General features: G+C 51.5%; 1 protein-coding gene across 1 annotated transcript in view; it reads left to right on the top strand.

Moving 5' to 3' along the window:
* Nucleotides 1-23,282, top strand: part of BCORL1 (BCL6 corepressor like 1) — a 126,626-nt gene that overhangs the window by 59,191 nt on the left and 44,153 nt on the right. Inside the window, 3 exon segments of the mRNA XM_075323048.1 lie at nucleotides 8,827-8,971; nucleotides 15,802-15,882; nucleotides 16,564-16,947. Of these exon segments, the coding sequence (XP_075179163.1) occupies nucleotides 8,827-8,971; nucleotides 15,802-15,882; nucleotides 16,564-16,947 (610 nt within the window).

Genomic DNA, 23,282 nt, shown 5'->3' on the forward strand with positions numbered 1-23,282 from the left:
CTTGGAGACAAGTCTGTAGACACTGCAGCCGTGGGAGACATGTCTGGAGACATTGCAGCCACTGGCGAAAAGTTCGGAGGAGCTGCAGCCATGGGAGACTGGAAATGCTGCTGGCAGCTCTTGTGTAATCAGCCAGCAATGACGTCCACAATATGCTCGATGGGTCTGGAGAAGCTGCAGCCATGATAGTTTAGGTCACTCAGGCTGCTCACAGGAATATGACGAGCATGCAGCCTTGGGTTGTCATCAGGAAAATCGGCTCCTGGGACATTAGAAAAATGGCCACACCAGGAGGTCCACTACCAAATCAATGTAATACTGAGCTGTTAGTGCAGCAGTAATGAAGATGAGAAGGGTCCAGCTATCGTACATTATGTCCCCATGTGCAAACACCATAATCCTCGGAGTAGAACCGGTGTGACATGCCTTTGTGAAGCCTCTTCATGGTGTCCTCGAGACCAATTTTTAGTTATCATTGTCTCCAAGACAAAAGTTGGACTCCTCACTGAGGAGGACGAACCTCCATTCCAGCCTTCTTTGCCACCTTGTTCTGCACCATGATGGCCTTTGGGAGCAGTGGTGTGCGGTCAGTGGACACCTGTAGCCTAATCTAGTGCAGACGCCTCCAGATGGTTGTGTAGATGCTGGGTGATTCTTCAGTCTAGGTATGTGACGTACAATTTCACTTTCCAAACACATCACTTGGCGTCATTCTTCTAATGTGACAATGCGCCCATGCTGGGTTTAGCCTCTGTGCTCTTGTTGTCATCCCAGCTCCTCGTCGTCTGCGTGAGTAGACCTCTGCCGGAGTGGAGAACCAAGGTCAACCAGTGCAGGGATTCCTGGTGATATCTGCTACCACGATGAACAGGATCCATCACACAATCCTCCAACAAGTTATGAATCCACCAGTGCAGGGATTCCTGGTGATATCTGGTGCCACGATGAACAGGATCCATCACACAATCCTCCAACAAGTTATGAATCCACCAGTGCAGGGATTCCTGGTGATATCTGGTGTCACGATGAACAGGATCCATCACACAATCCTCCAACAAGTTATGAATCCACCAGTACAGGGATTCCTGGTGATATCTGGTGCCACGATGAACAGGATCCATTACACAATCCTCCAACAAGTTATGAATCCACCAGTGCAGGGATTCCTGGTGATATCTGGTGCCACGATGAACAGGATCCATTACACAATCCTCCAACAAGTTATGAATCCACCAGTACAGGGATTCCTGGTGATATCTGCTACCACGATGAACAGGATCCATCACACAATCCTCCAACAAGTTATGAATCCACCAGTACAGGGATTCCTGGTGATATCTGGTGCCACGATGAACAGGATCCATTACACAATCCTCCAACAAGTTATGAATCCACCAGTGCAGGGATTCCTTTTGATATCTGGTGTCACGATGAACAGGATCCATCACACAATCCTCCAACAAGTTATGAATCCACCAGTGCAGGGATTCCTGGTGATATCTGGTGTCACGATGAACAGGATCCATCACACAATCCTCCAACAAGTTATGAATCCACCAGTGCAGGGATTCCTGGTGATATCTGGTGCCACGATGAACAGGATCCATTACACAATCCTCCAACAAGTTATGAATCCACCAGTGCAGGGATTCCTGGTGATATCTGGTGTCACGATGAACAGGATCCATTACACAATCCTCCAACAAGTTATGAATCCACCAGTGCAGGGATTCCTGGTGATATCTGGTGTCACGATGAACAGGATCCATTAATCCTCCAACAAGTTATGAATCCACCAGTGCAGGGATTCCTGGTGATATCTGGTGTCACGATGAACAGGATCCATCAATCCTCCAACAAGTTATGAATCCACCAGTGCAGGGATTCCTGGTGATATCTGGTGCCACGATGAACAGGATCCATCACACAATCCTCCAACAAGTTATGATTCCACCAGTGCAGGGATTCCTGGGGATATCTGGTGTCACGATGAACAGGATCCATCACACAATCCTCCAAGTTATGAATCCACCAGTGCAGGGATTCCTGGTGATATCTGGTGCCACGATGAACAGGATCCATCACACAATCCTCCAAGTTATGAATGAACCAGTGCAGGGATTCCTGGTGATATCTGGTGCCACGATGAACAGGATCCATTACACAATCCTCCAACAAGTTATGAATCCACCAGTGCAGGGATTCCTGGGGATATCTGGTGCCACGATGAACAGGATCCATCACACAATCCTCCAACAAGTTATGAATGAACCAGTGGAGGGATTCCTGGGGATATCTGGTGCCACGATGAACAGGATCCATCACACAATCCTCCAACAAGTTATGAATCCACCAGTGCAGGGATTCCTGGTGATATCTGGTGCCACGATGAACAGGATCCATCACACAATCCTCCAACAAGTTATGAATCCACCAGTGCAGGGATTCCTGGTGATATCTGGTGCCACGATGAACAGGATCCATCACACAATCCTCCAACAAGTTATGAATCCACCAGTGCAGGGATTCCTGGTGATATCTGGTGCCACGATGAACAGGATCCATCACACAATCCTCCAACAAGTTATGAATCCACCAGTGCAGGGATTCCTGGTGATATCTGGTGTCACGATGAACAGGATCCATCAATCCTCCAACAAGTTATGAATCCACCAGTGCAGGGATTCCTGGTGATATCTGGTGTCACGATGAACAGGATCCATCAATCCTCCAACAAGTTATGAATCCACCAGTGCAGGGATTCCTGGTGATATCTGGTGCCACGATGAACAGGATCCATCAATACTCCAACAAGTTATGAATCCACCAGTGCAGGGATTCCTGGTGATATCTGGTGCCACGATGAACAGGATCCATCACATAATCCTCCAACAAGTTATGAATGAACCAGTGCAGGGATTCCTGGTGATATCTGGTGTCACGATGAACAGGATCTATCAATACTCCAACAAGTTATGAATCCACCAGTGCAGGGATTCCTGGTGATATCTGGTGTCACGATGAACAGGATCTATCAATACTCCAACAAGTTATGAATCCACCAGTGCAGGGATTCCTGGTGATATCTGGTGCCACGATGAACAGGATCCATCACACAATCCTCCAAGTTATGAAAGGATTTTAGGCTATGTCCGCACTTTGCGTTTTTACCTGCGTTTCAGCTGCGTTTTGATTTTCCAGCAAAGTCTGTGGGAAATGGGGATTTCTTGTGCGCACTTTGCTTTTCTAAACGCTGCGTTTAATTTGGATAAATTTGGGCAAAAACTCCGCTTTCAAAGAAGCGGCATGTCAGTTGTTTTTGCCATTTGGCTGCGTTTTGCCAACATTGAAGTCAATGAGAAGTTGCAAAAAGCAAGAAACATCAAAATTCCAGCGTTTTACCTGCTTTTTAGCTGCAGAAAGCATGCGTTTCTGACATCACAATAATGGAGTGACCTGTCCCTTTACACACACACAGTTTGACAAATTAATGAAAAATATTAATTGTTATTTTAGCCATAAATAGTATAAAACCGCTATAATTATATTAAATATAACTATTTTCTTTAAAATTTAAATAAGTTTTGTGGTTTTTTTTCCTTTTTTCATAGGGTTTGACTGTTTAAACTTTATTTATCAGTGTCATTATGTTCAAAACGCAGCTGTCTTTACACAATGGAAAAGCATGTAAAAAGCGCATAAAACGCGGTAAATACGCACGCGTATTTATCGAGTTTCTGTGGTCAAGAGCAACTTCGGCAAAAGCCATTTCTGCCAGAGAATGCGGTTAACTGCAACTAGGACGACGCAAAGTGTGGACATAGCTTAAAGGGTTCATGGGGCAAAAAGAATTCTTTCAGGCTTCTGCCACACATGGCGGCTCGGTGCTAGAAAATGTGATCACATGCTCCTACCTCCGGGGGCATAACCTGCCGCTGCTTCTGGGGGCTACAACTTCAATTGTAATGGTCCCTTTAGAAGCTATTCTGTTTGATCCTCTCTATAGGATCCCTATACAATCTCTTGTATATAATGATCCCTTCTATATGATCCCCATATATTCCCTTGTATATAATAATCCCTCCTATATGATCCCTATACAATCTCTTGTATATGATGATCCCTTCTATATGATCCCTATACAATCTATTTTATATGATGATCCTTTCTATATGATCCCCATACATTCCCTTGTATATAATGATCCCTTCTATATGACCACCATACATTCCCTTGTATATAAAGATCCCTTCTATATGATCCATATATAATCTTTTTTATATGAAGATCCCTTCTATATGACTCCCATACGATCTCCTGTATATAATGATCCCTTCTATATGACCTCCATACATTCCCTTGTATGTAATGATCCCTTCTATATGATCCCTATACAATCTCTTGTATATGATGATCCCTTCTATATGATCCCTATACAATCACTTGTATATGATGATCCCTTCTATATGATCCCTATACAATCACTTGTATATGATGATCCCTTCTATATGATCCCTATACAATCACTTGTATATGATGATCCCTTCTATATGATCCCTATACAATCTCTTTTATATGATGATCCTTTCTATATGATCCCTATACATTCCCTTGTATATAATGATCCCTTCTATATGATCCCTATACATTATTTTATATGATGTTCCCTTCTATATGATCCCTATACAATCTCTTGTATATGATGATCCTTTCTATATGACCCCCATACATTCCCTTGTATATAATGATCCCTTCTATATGACTCCCATACGATCTCTTGTATGTAATGATCCCTTCTGTAATACCCCCATACATTCCCTTGTATATAATGATCCCTTCTATATGACCCCCATACATTCCCTTGTATGTAATGATCCCTTCTATATGACCCCCATACATTCCCTTGTATATAATGATCCCTTCTATATGACCCCCATACATTCCCTTGTATGTAATGATCCCTTCTATGTGACCCCCATACGTTCCCTTGTATATAATGATCCCTTCTATATGACCCCCATACATTCTCTTGTATGTAATGATCCCTTCTATATGACCCCCATACATTCCCTTGTATATAATGATCCCTTCTGTATAACCCCCATACATTCCCTTGTATGCAATGATCCCTTCTATATGACCCCCATACATTACCTTGTATATAATGATCCCTTCTATATGACCCCCCCATACAATCTCTTGTATATAATGATCCCTTCTATATGACCCCCCCATACAATCTCTTGTATATAATGATCCCTTTTATATGACCTCGATACGATCTCTTGTATATGATGATCCCTTCTATATTACCCCCATACATTCCCTTGTATGTAATGATCCCTTCTATATGACCCCCCCCCATACAATCTCTTGTATATAATGATCCCTTCTATATGACCCCCCCATACAATCTCTTGTATATAATGATCCCTTTTATATGACCTCGATACGATCTCTTGTATATGATGATCCCTTCTATATGACCCCCATACATTCCCTTGTATGTAATGATCCCTTCTATATGACCCCCATACATTCCCTTGTATATAATGATCCCTTCTATATGACCCCCATACATTCCCTTGTATATAATGATCCCTTCTATATGACCCCCATACATTCCCTTGTATATGATGATCCCTTCTATATTACCCCCATACATTCCCTTGTATATAATGATCCCTTCTATATGACCCCCATACATTCCCTTGTATATAATGATCCCTTCTATATGACCCCCATACATTCCCTTGTATATGATGATCCCTTCTATATGACCCCCATACATTCCCTTGTATATGATGATCCCTTCTATATTACCTCCATACATTCCCTTGTATATGATGATCCCCTTCTATATTACCCCCATACATTCCCTTGTATATAATGATCCCTTCTATATGACCCCCATACATTCCCTTGTATATAATGATCCCTTCTATATGACTCCCATACGATCTCTTGTATATGATGATCCCTTCTATATGATCCCCATACAATCTCTTGTGTATGATGATCTCTTCTATATGACCCCCATACAATCTCTTGTGTATGATGATCTCTTCTATATGACCCCCATACAATCTCTTGTATATGATGATCCCTTCTATATGATCCCCATACATTCCCTTGTATATGATGATCCCTTCTATATGACCCCCATACAATCTCTTGTATATGATGTTCCCTTCTATATGATCCCTATACAATCTCTTGTATATGATGATCCCTTCTATATGATCCCCATACAATCTCTTGTATATGATGATCCCTTCTATATGACCCCCATACAATCTCTTGTATATGATGATCCCTTCTATATGACCCCCATACAATCTCTTGTATATGATCCCTTCTATATGATCCCCATACATTCCCTTGTATATGATGATCCCTTCTATATGACCCTCCATACAATCTCTTGTATATGATGATCCAATCTATATGACCCCCATACAATCTCTTGTATATGATGATCCAATCTATATGACCCCCATACAATCTCTTGTATATGATGATCCCTTCTATATGATCCCCATACATTCCCTTGTATATGATGATCCCTTCTATATGACCCCCATACAATCTCTTGTATATGATGATCCCTTCTATATGACCCCCATACAATCTCTTGTGTATGATGATCTCTTCTATATGACCCCCATACAATCTCTTGTATATGATGATCCCTTCTATATGACCCCCATACAATCTCTTGTGTATGATGATCTCTTCTATATGACCCCCATACAATCTCTTGTATATGATGATCCCTTCTATATAACCCCCATACAATCTCTTGTATATGATGATCCCTTCTATATGACCCCCATACAATCTCTTGTGTATGATGATCTCTTCTATATGACCCCCATACAATCTCTTGTATATGATGATCTCTTCTATATGACCCCCATACAATCTCTTGTATATGATGATCCCTTCTATATGACCCCTATACAATCTCTTGTGTATGATGATCTCTTCTATATGACCCCCATACAATCTCTTGTGTATGATGATCTCTTCTATATGACCCCCATACAATCTCTTGTATATGATGATCCCTTCTATATGACCCCCATACAATCTCTTGTGTATGATGATCTCTTCTATATGACCCCCATACAATCTCTTGTATATGATGATCCCTTCTATATGACCCCCATACAATCTCTTGTGTATGATGATCTCTTCTATATGACCCCCATACAATCTCTTGTATATGATGATCTCTTCTATATGACCCCCATACAATCTCTTGTATATGATGATCCCTTCTATATGACCCCCATACAATCTCTTGTGTATGATGATCTCTTCTATATGACCCCCATACAATCTCTTGTATATGATGATCCCTTCTATATGACCCCCATACAATCTCTTGTATATGATGATCCCTTCTATATGACCCCCATACAATCTCTTGTGTATGATTATCTCTTCTATATGACCCCCATACAATCTCTTGTATATGATGATCCCTTCTATATGACCCCCATACAATCTCTTGTATATGATGATCCCTTCTATATGACCCCCATACAATCTCTTGTATATGATCCCTTCTATATGACCCCCATACAATCTCTTGTATATAATGATCCCTTCTATATGACCCCCATCCATTCCCTTGTATATGATGATCTCTTCTATATGACCCCCATACAATCTCTTGTATATGATGATCCCTTCTATATGACCCCCATACAATCTCTTGTGTATGATGATCTCTTCTATATGACCCCCATACAATCTCTTGTATATGATGATCCCTTCTATATGACCCCCATACAATCTCTTGTATATGATGATCCCTTCTATATGACCCCCATACAATCTCTTGTGTATGATGATCTCTTCTATATGACCCCCATACAATCTCTTGTATATGATGATCCCTTCTATATGACCCCCATACAATCTCTTGTATATGATGATCCCTTCTATATGACCCCCATACAATCTCTTGTATATGATGATCCCTTCTATATGACCCCCATACATTCCCTTGTATATGATGATCCCTTCTATATGACCCCCATACAATCTCTTGTGTATGATGATCTCTTCTATATGACCCCCATACAATCTCTTGTGTATGATGATCTCTTCTATATGACCCCCATACAATCTCTTGTGTATGATGATCTCTTCTATATGACCCCCATACAATCTCTTGTATATGATGATCTCTTCTATATGACCCCCATACAATCTCTTGTATATGATGATCCCTTCTATATGACCCCCATACATTCCCTTGTATATGATGATCTCTTCTATATGACCCCCATACAATCTCTTGTATATGATGATCCCTTCTATATGACCCCCATACATTCCCTTGTATATGATGATCCCTTCTATATGACCCCCATACATTCCCTTGTATATGATGATCCCTTCTATATGACCCCCATACATTCCCTTGTATATGATGATCCCTTCTATATGACCCCCATACAATCTCTTGTATATGATGATCCCTTCTATATGACCCCCATACATTCCCTTGTATATGATGATCCCTTCTATATGACCCTCCATACAATCTCTTGTATATGATGATCCCTACTATATGACCCCCATACATTACCTTGTATATGGTGATTCGTGGTGAGCTCTTCCATGCCCGGTCGCTCGTCTCGTGAGTATAATGGAGGTCAGTGAGGATCTGGAGCATTTCTCTGGACGTTCTTCTGTGAGTCCCGAGGTCTTGATCATGGTTGGCTGTTCACTAATGATGATCCCTACATGATCTCTTCTATATGATCCCTATCTGACTGTTATACATGATCAGTCTTCTTTTTGTTGCAGGGTAAGCGGCCGCCATGTGCCTCCAGTCCTGAGAATAAAGTGCATACGAGCCTGAAATCCAAGCAGGATCCGGTGGTCACCAGAGTCAGGCGACGGAGGAGGAGAGCCATAAAGAGCGAGCCTGTGGATCCAGAATTTGCCCCAGGTGAGCCGCGTTGGCCAGTACATATGGCAGCGGAGACGTCTGAGCCTGCGCTATCGCCAGTCAATTAGCGGGAATGTTACTTGCCTCTTGCTTGTATTATTTGTGTGATATGACACTGTTGTGTCCCGTGACCGCTGCAGCCACTCAGCAGCCACTGATCGACTGCAGACTCACTATTTGTTTTGATAAATGCAAGAGCTGAGTCTCCATTGTGTTTATTTTCTACGAGGCCTTGAATTGTTTGACCAGCAGTGGACAACCCCTGTAAATCCAGGTTATATCCGGTCAGACCGTCCTGCATAGAACCGAGAATTTCTCTATTCTCCACAGTAAACAGATCTCAAGGGATCCGCGATCGATGGAACGGATTTAACGGTTTTATTTAAAAAAAGAAAAAGCGAGGACGAGTGGAATCTTACAGCGTCACATAAATAAAACGCGTTAAAGGGGAACACACGATTACTTTATTGTAATTACAGATCACAAAATAAACCGATGTCCCAGCTCAGACGACACGTGACCACGGGGCTTTACATTAAGACCATAATTTGTCACTTTTTCTCTCTGCTCAATCTAATCAGATTTTTTGCAATAAAATGTATTTGTCTTATGTCTACAATTGTTCCATCAGGATCAGATCCTCTATTCTATACCTATATCTGTATGTCCCGCCCGAGCTGTGTGTGTCCCGGCTAAGCTCTGTATGTCCCGCCCCCTGCTCTGTATGTCCCGCCCCCTGCTCTGTATGTCCCGCCCCCTGCTCTGTATGTCTCTCTCAGGCTCTGTATGTCCAGTCCTGTCCCCCCGTTCTGTATGTCCGTCCCGAGCTCTGTATGTCCCTCCCGAGCTCTGTATGTCTGTCCTGAGCTCTATGTCCCGCCCCCCACTCTGTATGTTCCACTCGAGTGCTGTATGTTCCTCCCGAGCTCTGTATGTCTGTCCCGCCCCTGCTCTGTTTTCCCCAAGCTCTGTATATCCCTCCCGAGCTGTCTGTCCTTTCCCTCCGTTCTGTATGTCTCGCACCCGTTCTGTATGTCCCGCCCCCGTTCTGTATGTCCCGCCCCCGTTCTGTATGTCCCGCCCCCGTTCTGTATGTCTCACCCCCGTTCTGTATGTCTCGCACCCGTTCTGTATGTCTCGCACCCGTTCTGTATGTCTCGCACCCGTTCTGTATGTCTCGCACCCGTTCTGTATGTCTCGCACCCGTTCTGTATGTCTCGCCCCCGTTCTGTATGTCCCGCCCCCGTTCTGTATGTCCCGCCCCCGTTCTGTATGTCCCGCCCCCGTTCTGTATGTCCCGCCCCCGTTCTGTATGTCCCTCCCAGGCTTAATATGTGCCTCCCGAGCTCTGTATGTCTGTCCTGTCCCGACCCTGCTCTGTATATCTGTCCTGTCCCTCCCGAGCTCTGTATGTCCCTCCCGACCCCGCTCTGTATGTCCCTCCCGAGCTCTGTATGTCCTTGCCGAGCTCTGTATGTCTGTCCTGCCCCCCGTTCTGTGTCCCTCCCCCCCGTTCTGTGTCCCTCCCCCCGTTCTGTGTCCCTCCCCCCGTTCTGTGTCCCTCCCCCCGTTCTGTGTCCCTCCCCCCGTTCTGTGTCCCTCCCCCCGTTCTGTGTCCCTCCCCCCGTTCTGTGTCCCTCCCCCCGTTCTGTGTCCCTCCCCCCGTTCTGTGTCCCTCCCCCCGTTCTGTGTGTCCCTCCCCCCGTTCTGTGTGTCCCTCCCCCCGAGCTGTGTGTCCCTCCCCCTGAGCTGTGTGTCCCTCCCCCTGAGCTGTGTGTCCCTCCCCCTGAGCTGTGTGTCCCTCCCCCTGAGCTGTGTGTCCCTCCCCCTGAGCTGTGTGTCCCTCCCCCTGAGCTGTGTGTCCCTCCCCCTGAGCTGTGTGTCCCTCCCCCTGAGCTGTGTGTCCCCCCCCCTGAGCTGTGTGTCCCTCCCCCTGAGCTGTGTCCCTCCCCCTGAGCTGTGTCCGTGTGTGCCCCTCCCCCTGAGGTGTGTGTGTGTGTGCCCCTCCCCCTGAGGTGTGTGTGTGTGTGTGTGTGTGTGTGTCCCTCCCCCTGAGCTGTGTGTGTCCCTCCCCCTGAGGTGTGTGTGTGTCCCTCCCCCTGAGGTGTGTGTGTGTGTGTGTGTCCCTCCCCCTGAGGTGTGTGTGTGTGTGTGTGTGTCCCTCCCCCTGAGGTGTGTGTGTCCCTCCCCCTGAGCTGTGTGTGTCCCTCCCCCTGAGGTGTGTGTGTGTGTGTGTGCCCCTCCCCCTGAGGTGTGTGTGTGTGTGTGCTCCTCCCCCTGAGGTGTGTGTGTGTGTGTGTCCCTCCCCCTGAGCTGTGTGTGTCCCTCCCCCTGAGCTGTGTGTGTCCCTCCCCCTGAGCGGTGTGTGTCCCTCCCCCTGAGGTGTGTGTGTCCCTCCCCCTGAGCTGTGTGTGTCCCTCCCCCTGAGCTGTGTGTGTCCCTCCCCCTGAGGTGTGTGTGTGTCCCTCCCCCTGAGGTGTGTGTGTGTCCCTCCCCCTGAGGTGTGTGTGTGTGTCCCTCCCCCTGAGGTGTGTGTGTGTGTCCCTCCCCCTGAGGTGTGTGTGTGTGTCCCTCCCCCTGAGGTGTGTGTGTGTCCCTCCCCCTGAGGTGTGTGTGTGTGTCCCTCCCCGTGAGGTGTGTGTGTTTGTCCCTCCCCCTGAGGTGTGTGTGTTTGTCCCTCCCCCTGAGGTGTGTGTGTGTGTCCCTCCCCCTGAGGTGTGTGTGTTTGTCCCTCCCCCTGAGGTGTGTGTGTTTGTCCCTCCCCCTGAGGTGTGTGTGTGTGTCCCTCCCCCTGAGGTGTGTGTGTGTGTCCCTCCCCCTGAGGTGGGTGTGTGTCCCTCCCCCTGAGGTGTGTGTGTGTGTCCCTCCCCCTGAGGTGTGTGTGTGTCCCTCCCCCTGAGGTGTGTGTGTGTGTCCCTCCCCCTGAGGTGTGTGTCCCTCCCCCTGAGGTGTGTGTGTGTCCCTCCCCCTGAGGTGTGTGTGTCCCCTCCCCCGAGCTCTATGTCCTGCCCCCCGAGCTCTGTGTCCTGCCCCCCGAGCTCTGTGTCCTGCCCCCCGAGCTCTGTGTCCTGCCCCCTGAGCTGTGTGTCCTGCCCCCTGAGCTCTGTGTGTCCTGCCCCCTGAGCTCTGTGTGTCCTGAGCTCTGTGTGTCCCTGCCCCCTGAGCTGTGTGTCCCTGCCCCCTGAGCTGTGTGTCCCTGCCCCCTGAGCTGTGTGTCCCTGCCCCCTGAGCTGTGTGTCCCTGCCCCCTGAGCTGTGTGTCCCTGCCCCCTGAGCTGTGTGTCCCTTCCCCTGAGCTGTGTGTCCCTTCCCCTGAGCTGTGTGTCCCTTCCCCTGAGCTGTGTGTCCCTTCCCCTGAGCTGTGTGTCCCTTCCCCTGAGCTGTGTGTCCCTTCCCCTGAGCTGTGTGTCCCTTCCCCTGAGCTGTGTGTCCCTTCCCCTGAGCTCTGTGTGTCCCTTCCCCCTAAGCTCTGTGTGTCCCCTCCCCCGAGCTCTGTGTGTCCCTGCCCCCTGAGCTCTGTGTGTCCTGCCCCCTAAGCTCTGTGTGTCCCCTCCCCCTGAGCTCTGTGTGTCCTGCCCCCTAAGCTCTGTGTGTGTTGCCCCCTGAGCTCTGTGTGTCCTGCCCCCTGAGCTCTGTGTGTCCCTGCCCCCTGAGCTCTGTGTGTCCTGCCCCCTGAGCTCTGTGTGTCCCTGCCCCCTGAGCTCTGTGTGTCCTGCCCCCTGAGCTCTGTGTGTCCCCTCCCCCTGAGCTCTGTGTGTCCTGCCCCCTGAGCTCTGTGTGTCCTGCCCCCTGAGCTCTGTGTGTCCTGCCCCCTAAGCTCTGTGTGTCCCCTCCCCCTGAGCTCTGTGTGTCCTGCCCCCTGAGCTCTGTGTGTGTTGCCCCCTGAGCTCTGTGTGTCCTGCCCCCTGAGCTCTGTGTGTCCCTGCCCCCTGAGCTCTGTGTGTCCCCTCCCCCGAGCTCTGTGTGTCCCTGCCCCCTGAGCTCTGTGTGTCCCTGCCCCCTGAGCTCTGTGTGTCCTGCCCCCTGAGCTCTGTGTGTCCTGCCCCCTAAGCTCTGTGTGTCCTGCCCCCTGAGCTCTGTGTGTGTTGCCCCCTGAGCTCTGTGTGTCCTGCCCCCTAAGCTCTGTGTGTCCTGCCCCCTGAGCTCTGTGTGTGTTGCCCCCTGAGCTCTGTGTGTCCTGCCCCCTAAGCTCTGTGTGTGTTGCCCCCTGAGCTCTGTGTGTCCTGCCCCCTGAGCTCTGTGTGTCCCTGCCCCCTGAGCTCTGTGTGTCCTGCCCCCTGAGCTCTGTGTGTCCCTGCCCCCTGAGCTCTGTGTGTCCTGCCCCCTGAGCTCTGTGTGTCCCCTCCCCCTGAGCTCTGTGTGTCCTGCCCCCTGAGCTCTGTGTGTCCTGCCCCCTGAGCTCTGTGTGTCCTGCCCCCTAAGCTCTGTGTGTCCCCTCCCCCTGAGCTCTGTGTGTCCTGCCCCCTGAGCTCTGTGTGTGTTGCCCCCTGAGCTCTGTGTGTCCTGCCCCCTGAGCTCTGTGTGTCCCTGCCCCCTGAGCTCTGTGTGTCCCCTCCCCCGAGCTCTGTGTGTCCCTGCCCCCTGAGCTCTGTGTGTCCCTGCCCCCTGAGCTCTGTGTGTCCTGCCCCCTGAGCTCTGTGTGTCCTGCCCCCTAAGCTCTGTGTGTCCTGCCCCCTGAGCTCTGTGTGTCCTGCCCCCTAAGCTCTGTGTGTCCTGCCCCCTAAGCTCTGTGTGTGTTGCCCCCTGATCTGTGCCTTCTGACCCTACGAAGTACATATCGGTAACCTGTAATGTAAACCTGGAAACCAGATGCCAATGCTGCCACGTCCTTGGGATTGTTTTTGTTTGCCTCTGTTCACATCACAGTTCGACCCTACGTTTGCTCTGTACAGCCGGAAACCTCTCGGCCCAGACGTCCCTGATGGCCACCGCATTCCTGACACATTCTTCAGTGCGGTGCTACTGAAAACCTTCTAATGGGGCTCTCCTGGCGATATCGGGAGATGCTGAGGGTATTTATGTCCCATCAGGTTATTCACAGCGACCCCTCCTTAGGGCAGTGCTCCTTGTTGTCGGCACCATCTGGTGGTGCAGGGGTTGTCAGGGCCTCCTTTACATGTTGTCAGACAGCACGCACGCTCGATAGCCGTCCATTGTTTGTCTTGTGCTGTTACTGGTGAAATAATGGTAGACGACATGTTGTGAGAAGTATCATTGCAGCAAAAGGGAAAACCGGCTCCGGCAGGAGTAGTCCTACTCGCTGGATATTGAGGAGAATGGCCGCCACTGCTTCTAGGGACAGGTCGGACCTTCCTGGCATCATGAAGACATCTTGTTCCATTGACTGGGATCTGACCTGTATTGGCCACACAGGGGGCTTCTGTCCAGGACCCTTGGTTTTCTGGATGATGGCAGGTTGTAATGTGAGCTGACAGGAGGATGTTACACAACGGCCGGCAGTGGCGGCTGCTACCGGCGCTTCCTGTGACTCCATTTATACTTCCCGTCTGCTAATGTTCACAGCTCTCGCAGCTTCACCTCCTGACACGGAGCTTTCACACAAAGGACTGGGTGAGCTGCAGTTAGCGAGGATGCTGAGACTTGTAGTTACAGTGCAGTATGCAATGATGAGAATCCCCATCCAAGGTTGTAAGCCGTACATCCCCTTCAAGGGTCTACAAAATCCAAGATAATTGCTGAATGTGGTGCGATGGCTCCTGGGGATTTCTGCCTTGTTTGCCATGCTCTGCTCCCACCACACAATGATTGCTAAATGGTTTGTACAGTACATCCCAGGCCTCTCCGGGGGTCTGCCCCTCCCAGGCATCTCCGGGGGTCTGCCCCTCCCAGGCCTCTCCGGGGGTCTGCCCCTCCCGGTCTTTACCCCGGGGTCTTCCCCTCCCGGTCTTTACCCCGGGGTCTTCCCCTCCCGGTCTTTACCCCGGGGTCTTCCCCTCCCGGTCTTTACCCCGGGGTCTTCCCCTCCCGGTCTTTACCCCGGGGTCTTCCCCTCCCGGTCTTTACCCCGGGGTCTTCCCCTCCCGGTCTTTACCCCGGGGTCTTCCCCTCCCGGTCTTTACCCGGGGTCTTCCCCTCCCGGTCCTTACCCGGGGTCTTCCCCTCTTGTATCTCGCCAGGGGTCTTCCCCTCCTGGGCCTCGTTGTTGGGGGGGTCTGCCCCTCCTGGGCCTCGTTGTTGGGGGGGGGGGGGAGTCTGCCCCTCCCGGGCCTCGTTGTTGGGGGTCTGCCCCTCCTGAGCCTCGTTGTTGGGGGTCTGCCCCTCCCGAGCCTCGTTGCTGGTGCTGCCCCTCCTGGGCCTCGCCGGTTGTCTGCCCCTCCCGGGCCTTGCCAGTGGTCTGCCCGTCCCGGGCCTCGTTGTTGGGGGTCTGCCCCTCCCGAGCCTCGTTGCCGGTGATCTGTCCCTCCCGGGCCTTGCCAGGTGCCTGCCCCTCCCGGGTTCTGTTATGTAATGTTTTGTGTCTGACATCTGAGCACTATGACAGCTGGATGATTGCTGGTATAAGGCTCTGCTTTATCTGGGGGGCTACTCCGCTACTGGCACCTGTGCCCCAATACCACAGTTTTACCTCTAAATTCTGCAGAGCGTTCATTTACTTAAAAACCCCAAGTCAAAATGAGCAAACCAGATCAGGGATGTGGGTTGTCCCCCCCGCCGTGCCACCCTGGCTTGCTAACAGTAGATCACCCCTTTTTGGGGTCTAGCTGTGTTGGCGTTAGCCCCCGGTTTTCTGGCCTCTTCCCTCTGCTGCCCGTTATATTAAGCTTTGTTCCTTTCTTGCTTTCCTCTCATTGTGCTCTCCCTTCCCGACAGCCACGCCAGAGAGAAAATCCAAAAACGGCTTCAAAGACTTCATCCCAGTCGTGTTAAAGAGCCGAACCCGCAGTCAGACAGGTAAAGATGTCGCAGTGGGGGATGGGCACTGCCACTCTTATTGACTGTTCCAGTCTTGTAGGCGGTAAAGGATAATGCAGCGCGGGTCATGTGATTAGCATCATCCGCTGTGTGCGACATTTTTTCCCACTTGAAATTGGAGTCTTTTATTTTCTCCACCGTCTTGGAAATTGAGTAGGGGCTTCTGTTCGGTCTAAGCAGACCGCACAGGTTATCGATGGCGCGTTTTGATCCCTCACAGTCTTTGAAATCTAAAATCCCTGGTGAATACCTAAATCTGTCCGGTCACTGGTGAGATGGGTGTAATCCTGTTTGAAGGGGTGATGTGAGGTGAAAAAATGAGACCTCACATTTCTGCGCATGTAACTCACCGGCGGCTCTAGCGCTGATTGATGAGGTTCCTTCCTGCGCGCGGTGCAGCCTGTCCTCGGCGTGGTGCAGCCCGTCCTTGTTGCAGGGGACTTGCAAGCTGAAGTAAATCCATCCTTCTACCTCCGCTGTCTGTAGACTGTCCCCTGTGGGCTGTAATGCCGTCTGCGGTCCTCCGGTGCTGCCAGTAGCCCAGCTTGGAAGCAGCAGACAAACCTTCTGATATTTCTGCTTCCTTCTTGTTGCTGACTCTTGTGACTCGCGGTGTCCTGAGCTGCCAGGCATCACCCTTTTACTTTTGTTTTTCTACAGGATCTCAAGGATTCTTGGACACTGGACCCAGAATAGACTCCCTCCGGACCGAGGAAGAGGAAGATGAGGCGGGCATCCCATATAAAAGAAGAAAGCTGCGGAAGAACTGCAAACCAGGCCGGCCACGCAAATACACCGCCATTAAAGAGGAGCCGGAACCTGAGCTAATCACCCCCAAAATACAGGACTCCTGGGAATTATCCAGCAGGGGCCTGGACACAGCAGCCCCCCGAGAGCAGGACGACAATGGTGAAGAGGAAGGAGGACTACGGAGGAGAAAGAGGCGCAGGCAGAAGAACCGGAAATACCAGAACGGGGAATATCTGACCGAGAAGGAGGAGGAGGAGGTGTCTCAGTACTATTGTCGTAGGAGGGCCCGGACAGGTGGGTCCCAGGGCGGCTCACCCCTGAGCTGCCCCTATACCGCAGTCAGAAAACTGATCACTCACTCTCATGTTACATATTGTGTGCTGTGCTAGGGATGGCTCTATGGATGGGAGGATACGGGAGGGCTCTGCTGGCGGGACGATACGGGAGGGCTCTGAGCAAGGAAGGGCTCTACGGACAGGAGGTTACCGGAGCGCATTGCACGAGGGAGGGTTCTAGTTGTGGGAGGGCTCTGTATTGTTTGTTGGATATTGCCCTTTGGTGGTGTTCTGTATACAGTGGAGAAAATAAGTATTTGATCCTCTGCCAATTTTGCACGTTTTTTTCCCCTACAAGGAATGGAGCGGGCTGTAATTTCACTTCAACTGTGACAGAATTAAAAAAAAATAAAGAAAATCCAATTGTATGATTTAGAAATAATTAATCGGATGTTTCCGGTGGTTCTGACCAAGTTTGCACACACTGCAGCAGGGATTTCAGCCCACTCCTCCATACAGCTCTTCTTCAGATCTTTCAGGTCACTTCTCCAGATCTTTCAGGTCCCTCCTCCATACAGATCTTCTTCAGATCTTTCAGGTCCCTCCTCCATACAGATCTTCTTCAGATCTTTCAGGTCCCTCCTCCATACAGATCTTCTTCAGATCTTTCAGGTCCCTCCTCCATACAGATCTTCTTCAGATCTTTCAGGTCCCTCCTCCATACAGATCTTCTTCAGATCTTTCAGGTCACTCCTCCATACAGATCTTCTCCAGATCGTTCAGGTCACTCCTCCATACAGATCTTCTCCAGATCGTTCAGGTCACTCCTCCATACAGATCTTCTCCAGATCGTTCAGGTCACTCCTCCATACAGATCTTCTCCAGATCGTTCAGGTCACTCCTCCATACAGATCTTCTCCAGATCGTTCAGGTCACTCCTCCATACAGATCTTCTCCAGATCGTTCAGGTCACTCCTCCATACAGATTTTCTTCAGATCTTTCAGGTCACTCCTCCATACAGATCTGCAGATCGTTCAGGTCAGTCCTCCATACAGATCTTCTCTAGATCGTTCAGGTCACTCCTCCATACAGATCTTCTAAGTTTCGGGGCTGTCGCCGGGCAACATTGAGTTTCAGCTCCTCCACATATTTTGTATTGGGGTCAGGTCTTGATACTGGGTAGGCCACTCCAGAACCTTGAAATGCTTCTTACAGAGCTGCTCTTTAGTTGCCCTGGCTGTGTGTTTTGGTCATTGTCATGCTGGAAGACTCATCTATGAACCATCTTCAATGCTCTTACTGAGGGAAGGAGATTGTTGGCCAAAATCCCATCCATCATCCCTTCAATACGGTGCAGTTGTCCTGTCCCCTTTGCCGAAAAGCACCCCAGAAGTATGATGTTTCCACCTCCATGCTTCATGATTGGGACGGTGTTCTTGCGGTTGGGCTCATCTTTCTTTTTCCTCCAAACACAGCGAGTGGAATTGATAACAAAAAGATCTATTTTGGTCTCATTTGACCATGTGACCTTCTGCCATGCCTCTTATGGATCATCCAGATGGTCATCGGTGAACTTGAAACGTGCCTGGACATGTGCTTGCATGCCCTGCAGGATTTTAATCCACAATGGCTTAATGTGTTACTAATTCTAATCTTTGAGACTGTGGTCCCAGGTCGCTTCAGGTTATTGACCAGGTCCTCCCATGTAGTTCTGGGCTGATTCCTGACCTTTCTCAGAATCTTCCTTACCCTCATCCTTGCCCCAGACCGAGTAAGATTGACAGCCATCTTGTGTTTCTTCCATTTTCTAATAATTGCACCAACAGTTGTTGCCTTCTCACCGAGCTGCTTGCCTATTGTCCTGTAGCCCTTCCCAGCTTTGTGCAGGTCTACAATATCGTGCCTGGTGTTATTAGACAGCTCTTTGGTCTTGGGCATGGTGGAGAGATTAGAGCGTGATTGATTTTTTTTCTTTTTCGTTGACGCTCCGTGTCAGCTCTTCTCGGTGACGCCCTACTTCCGTTCTTCTCGGTGACGCTCCGCATCTACTCTTCTCAGTGATGCTTTACTTTCGTTCTCCTCTGTGATGCTCTGCATCCTCTCTTCTCAGTGATGCTACGCATCTGTTCTCCTCAGTGACTCTCCTCGTCTGTTCTTCTCAGTGATGCTCCTCGTCTGTTCTTCTCAGTGATGCTCCTCGTCCATTCTTCTCAGTGATGCTCTGCGTCCATTCTTCTCGTTCTGACCTTGTTCTGGCCTCTTACCGGCCTTGTATTGGCCTCATCCTGGCTGTGTTATAGCCTCATTCCAGCCTAGTTCCACCCTCGTTCTGTCCTATCTCCGGGCTCGTTCTGTCCTCTCTCCGGGCTCGTTCTGTCCTCTCTCCGGGCTCGTTCTGTCCTCTCTCCGGGCTCGTTCTGTCCTCTCTCCGGGCTCGTTCTGTCCTCTCTCCGGGCTCGTTCTGTCCTCTCTCCGGGCTCGTTCTGTCCTCTCTCCGGGCTCGTTCTGTCCTCTCTCCGGGCTCGTTCTGTCCTCTCTCCGGGCTCGCTCCGTCCTCTCTCCGGGCTCGCTCCGTCCTCTCTCCGGGCTCGCTCCGTCCTCTCTCCGGGCTCGCTCCGGCCTCGTTCCGTCCTCGCTCCGGCCTCATTCCAACCTTCTTCTGGCCTTGTTCCGCCCTCGGTCCAGTTTAGATCCGGGCACTCTGCTGGGTTCATTCCGGCATCATTCCGCCATCGCTCCGGCTTTGTTCCTCCTTTACTACGGCCTCGTTCTTCCTTTGCTCCGGCCTCGCTCCACCTTTGCTACGGCCTCGCTCTGCCCTTGCTCCGGCCTCGTTCCTCCCTTGTTTTGGCTTGTTCCGCCCTCGGTACAGTTTAGGTCCAGGCACCCTGCTGGATTCATTCCAGCTTTGTTCCACCCTCGCTCCGGCCTCGTTCCACCCTTGCTGTGGCCTTATCCTGGCGTTGTTCTATCCTTTTTCCAGCCTTTTTCCAGCCTCACTCTGGCCCAGTCCTGGCCACACTCCTGCCTCGTTCTGGCCTCATTCCAGCCTCACTCTGGCCTCATCCTGAACTCGCTCCGGTCTTTTCTTGCCCTCGCTTTGACCTCGCTCCGGCCCCATCCTGGCCTTGTTCCGCCCTCAATCCGGCCTCGTTCTGTCCTTGCTTCGTTCTCGTGTCCTTGTTCCATCCTTGCTCCGGCCTCATTCTACCCTCATTCTGGCCTAGTCTTGGCCTTGTTCTGCCCTCGCTCTGACCTCATTCCGCCCTTCTTCTGGCCTCATAACAAACTCTGTCTCGTTTAGCTCCGGGCACCGTCCTGTTCTCCTTTTGGCCCCGTCCTGGCCTTACAGCGGCCTCACTCTGGCCTCATTCTAGCCTCATCCTGGCTCCATTCTAGCCTCGTCCTGGCTTTGTTCTGACCATGCTCCGGCTCCATTCCGGCCTCATCCTAGCCTCGCTTCGGCCTCGTGCCGCACTTGTGACTGGTTTCGTTCTGGCCCAGCCCTGTTTTGGCCTCGCTCTGGCCCCGTTCTAGAATGCTCCTGCCTCATTCTGGCCTTGTTCCGGTGTCGTGCCGCACTAGTGACTGGCCTCGCTCTGGCCCTGTCCTGCCCTCAATCCAGCCTCATTTTGGCCTCATGGTAGCCTTGGTCTGGCCTCCCTCTGGCCCTGTCCTAGTTTTGCTCTGGCCTCATTCTGGCCTAATTTTGGCTTAGCTTAGGTCCAGTTCTAGCCTCACTCCAGCCTTGCTCTTGTCCTGTCCTGGCCTCACTGTAGGTTTGTTCCTCCTTCATTCTTTCCTCGCTCCGGCCCCTTCCTGGCCTTACTCTGATCTCATTCTGGCTCTTGTAGAGATGCATTAGAAGCTTGTGACATAACTTTTGACTTCCAGCCAATGAGAACATACAGTTAAAAGATGGTGCCGGACTGCCCGTCCTGGCCTCTCTCCAGCATCGCTCCGGCCCCATCCTGGCCCATGTTTTGGCCTTGCTCCTTCCTCATTCTGGCCTTGTTCTGGTCTCTCTCTGGCCCCATCCTGACTTTGTTCTTGCCTCATTCTGGCCTTGTTCCGCCCTCGTTTTGGCCTTGCTCTGTCCTCGTTCTGGCCTCGCTCCGGTCCCGTCCTGGCCTCACTCTGGCATCACTCCAGCCCTGTCCTGACCTCATTCTGGCCTTGCTCCGGTCTCTTCCTAGTCTCACTCCAGCCTCATCCTGGCCTCTTTCCGCCCTCATTTTTGGCCTCACTCTGGTGTCTCTTCTGCCCTGTACTGGCCTCGCTCTGGCCTTGTTCTGGCCTTGCTCCGCCCCAGTCCTAGTCTCGTTCTGGCCTCGTTCTGGCCTTGTTCCAGCCTCGCTCTGGCTCTGTCCTAGCCTTGCTCTGGCCTCATTTTGCTCTCTCAAGCCTCGCTTTGGCTTGTTTCCGTCCTCGGTCTGGCGGCATCCTGTCCCTGTCCTGGACTTGTTACGCCCTCGCTATGGCCTCTTTCCACCCTTGTTCTGGCCTCATTCCACCCTCGGTCTGGTTTAGCTTTGGACACCGTCCTGGCCTTGTTCCGGCCCTGTCCTGACCTCATGGTGACCTCACTCCGTCCTTGCTCTGGGCCCGTCCTGGCCTTGTTCTACCCTCATCCTGGCTTTGTTCTGGCTTCACTCCAGCTCTGTTCCAGCCTCATCTTGGCCTTGTTCTGCACTCTTTTTGGCCTCGCTCTGGTCCCTTCCTGGCCTCGCTCTGGTCCCTTCCTGGCCTCGCTCTGGTCTCTTCCTGGCCTCGCTCTGGTCCCTTCCTGGCCTCGCTCTTGTCCCTTCCTGGCCTCGCTCTTGTCCCTTCCTGGCCTCGCTCTTGTCCCTTCCTGGCCTCGCTCTGGTCCCCTCCTGGCCTCGCTCTGGTCCCTTCCTGGCCTCGCTCTGGTCCCTTCCTGGCCTCGCTCTGGTCCCTTCCTGGCCTCGCTCTGGTCTCTTCCTGGCCTCGCTCTGGTCCCTTCCTGGCCTCGCTCTGGTCCCTTCCTGGCCTCGCTCTTGTCCCTTCCTGGCCTCGCTCTTGTCCCTTCCTGGCCTCGCTCTTGTCCCTTCCTGGCCTCGCTCTGGTCCCCTCCTGGCCTCGCTCTGGTCCCTTCCTGGCCTCGCTCTGGTCCCTTCCTGGCCTCGCTCTGGTCCCTTCCTGGCCTCGCTCTGGTGCCTTCCTGGCCTCGCTCTGGTGCCTTCCTGGCCTCGCTCTGGTGCCTTCCTGGCCTCGCTCTGGTGCCTTCCTGGCCTCGCTCTGGTGCCTTCCTGGCCTCGCTCCGGTGCCTTCCTGGCCTCGCTCCGGTGCCTTCCTGGCCTCGCTCCGGTGCCTTCCTGGCCTCGCTCCGGTGCCTTCCTGGCCTCGCTCCGGCCTCATTCTTCCCCGTCCTGGCCTTGCTCCAGCCTCATTCCACCCTCATTCTGGCCTCGCTCTGGCCCTGTCTTGGCCTCACTCCAGTGTTACTTCAGCCCCGTCTTGGCCTCACTCCGGCCCCGTCTTGGCCTCACTCCGGCCCCGTCTTGGCCTCACTCCGGCCCCGTCTTGGCCTCACTCCGGCCCCGTCTTGGCCTCACTCCGGCCCCGTCTTGGCCTCACTCCGGCATCTCTCCGGCCCTGTCCTTGCCCTGCTCCGGCCCTGTCCTTGCCTTGCTCCGGCCCTGTCCTTGCCCTGCTCCGGCCCTGTCCTTGCCCTGCTCCGGCCCTGTCCTTGCCTTGCTCCGGCCCTGTCCTTGCCTTGCTCCGGCCCTGTCCTTGCCTTGCTCCGGCCCTGTCCTTGCCTTGCTCCGGCCCTGTCCTTGCCTTGCTCCGGCCCTGTCCTTGCCTTGCTCCGGCCCTGCCCTTGCCTTGCTCCGGCCCTGTCCTTGCCATGCTCCGGCGCCCGTCTTGGCTTTGCTCCTGCCCCCGTCCTGGCCTTATTCTGACCTCTCTGAGGCCCCGTGCTTTTCTTGCCCTGGCCTCGTTCTGCCCTCTCTCTCTCTCTGGTCTCTCTTCAGCCCTGTCCTGGCCTCGCTCTAGCCGGTCCCTTCCTGTTCTTGCTCAGACATTGCTCTTGTTCTGGCCTCGTTCTGGTCGGTCCCTTTCTGTCTCCGCTTTGGTCTCATGCTGGCATTGTTCCGGCTTCACTCTGGCCTCATTGTGTCGATTTGGCCCCGTCCTGACCTCGCTTCAGCCTCGTTCTGGCCTCACTGCGGCCTCGCTCTAGCCCCATCCTGGCCTTGTTTGCCCTGGTTCTGGCCTAGCACCAGCCCTGTCCTGGCCTCACTACGGCGTCGCTCTGGGCCCATTCTAATCTCACTTTGGCCCCATCCCTGCCTTATTCTGGCCCCGTCCTGGCCTTGCTCTGGCCTCGC

Source organism: Anomaloglossus baeobatrachus, chromosome 9 (assembly GCF_048569485.1).
Source record: "Anomaloglossus baeobatrachus isolate aAnoBae1 chromosome 9, aAnoBae1.hap1, whole genome shotgun sequence".
Classification (NCBI taxonomy): domain Eukaryota; kingdom Metazoa; phylum Chordata; class Amphibia; order Anura; family Aromobatidae; genus Anomaloglossus; species Anomaloglossus baeobatrachus.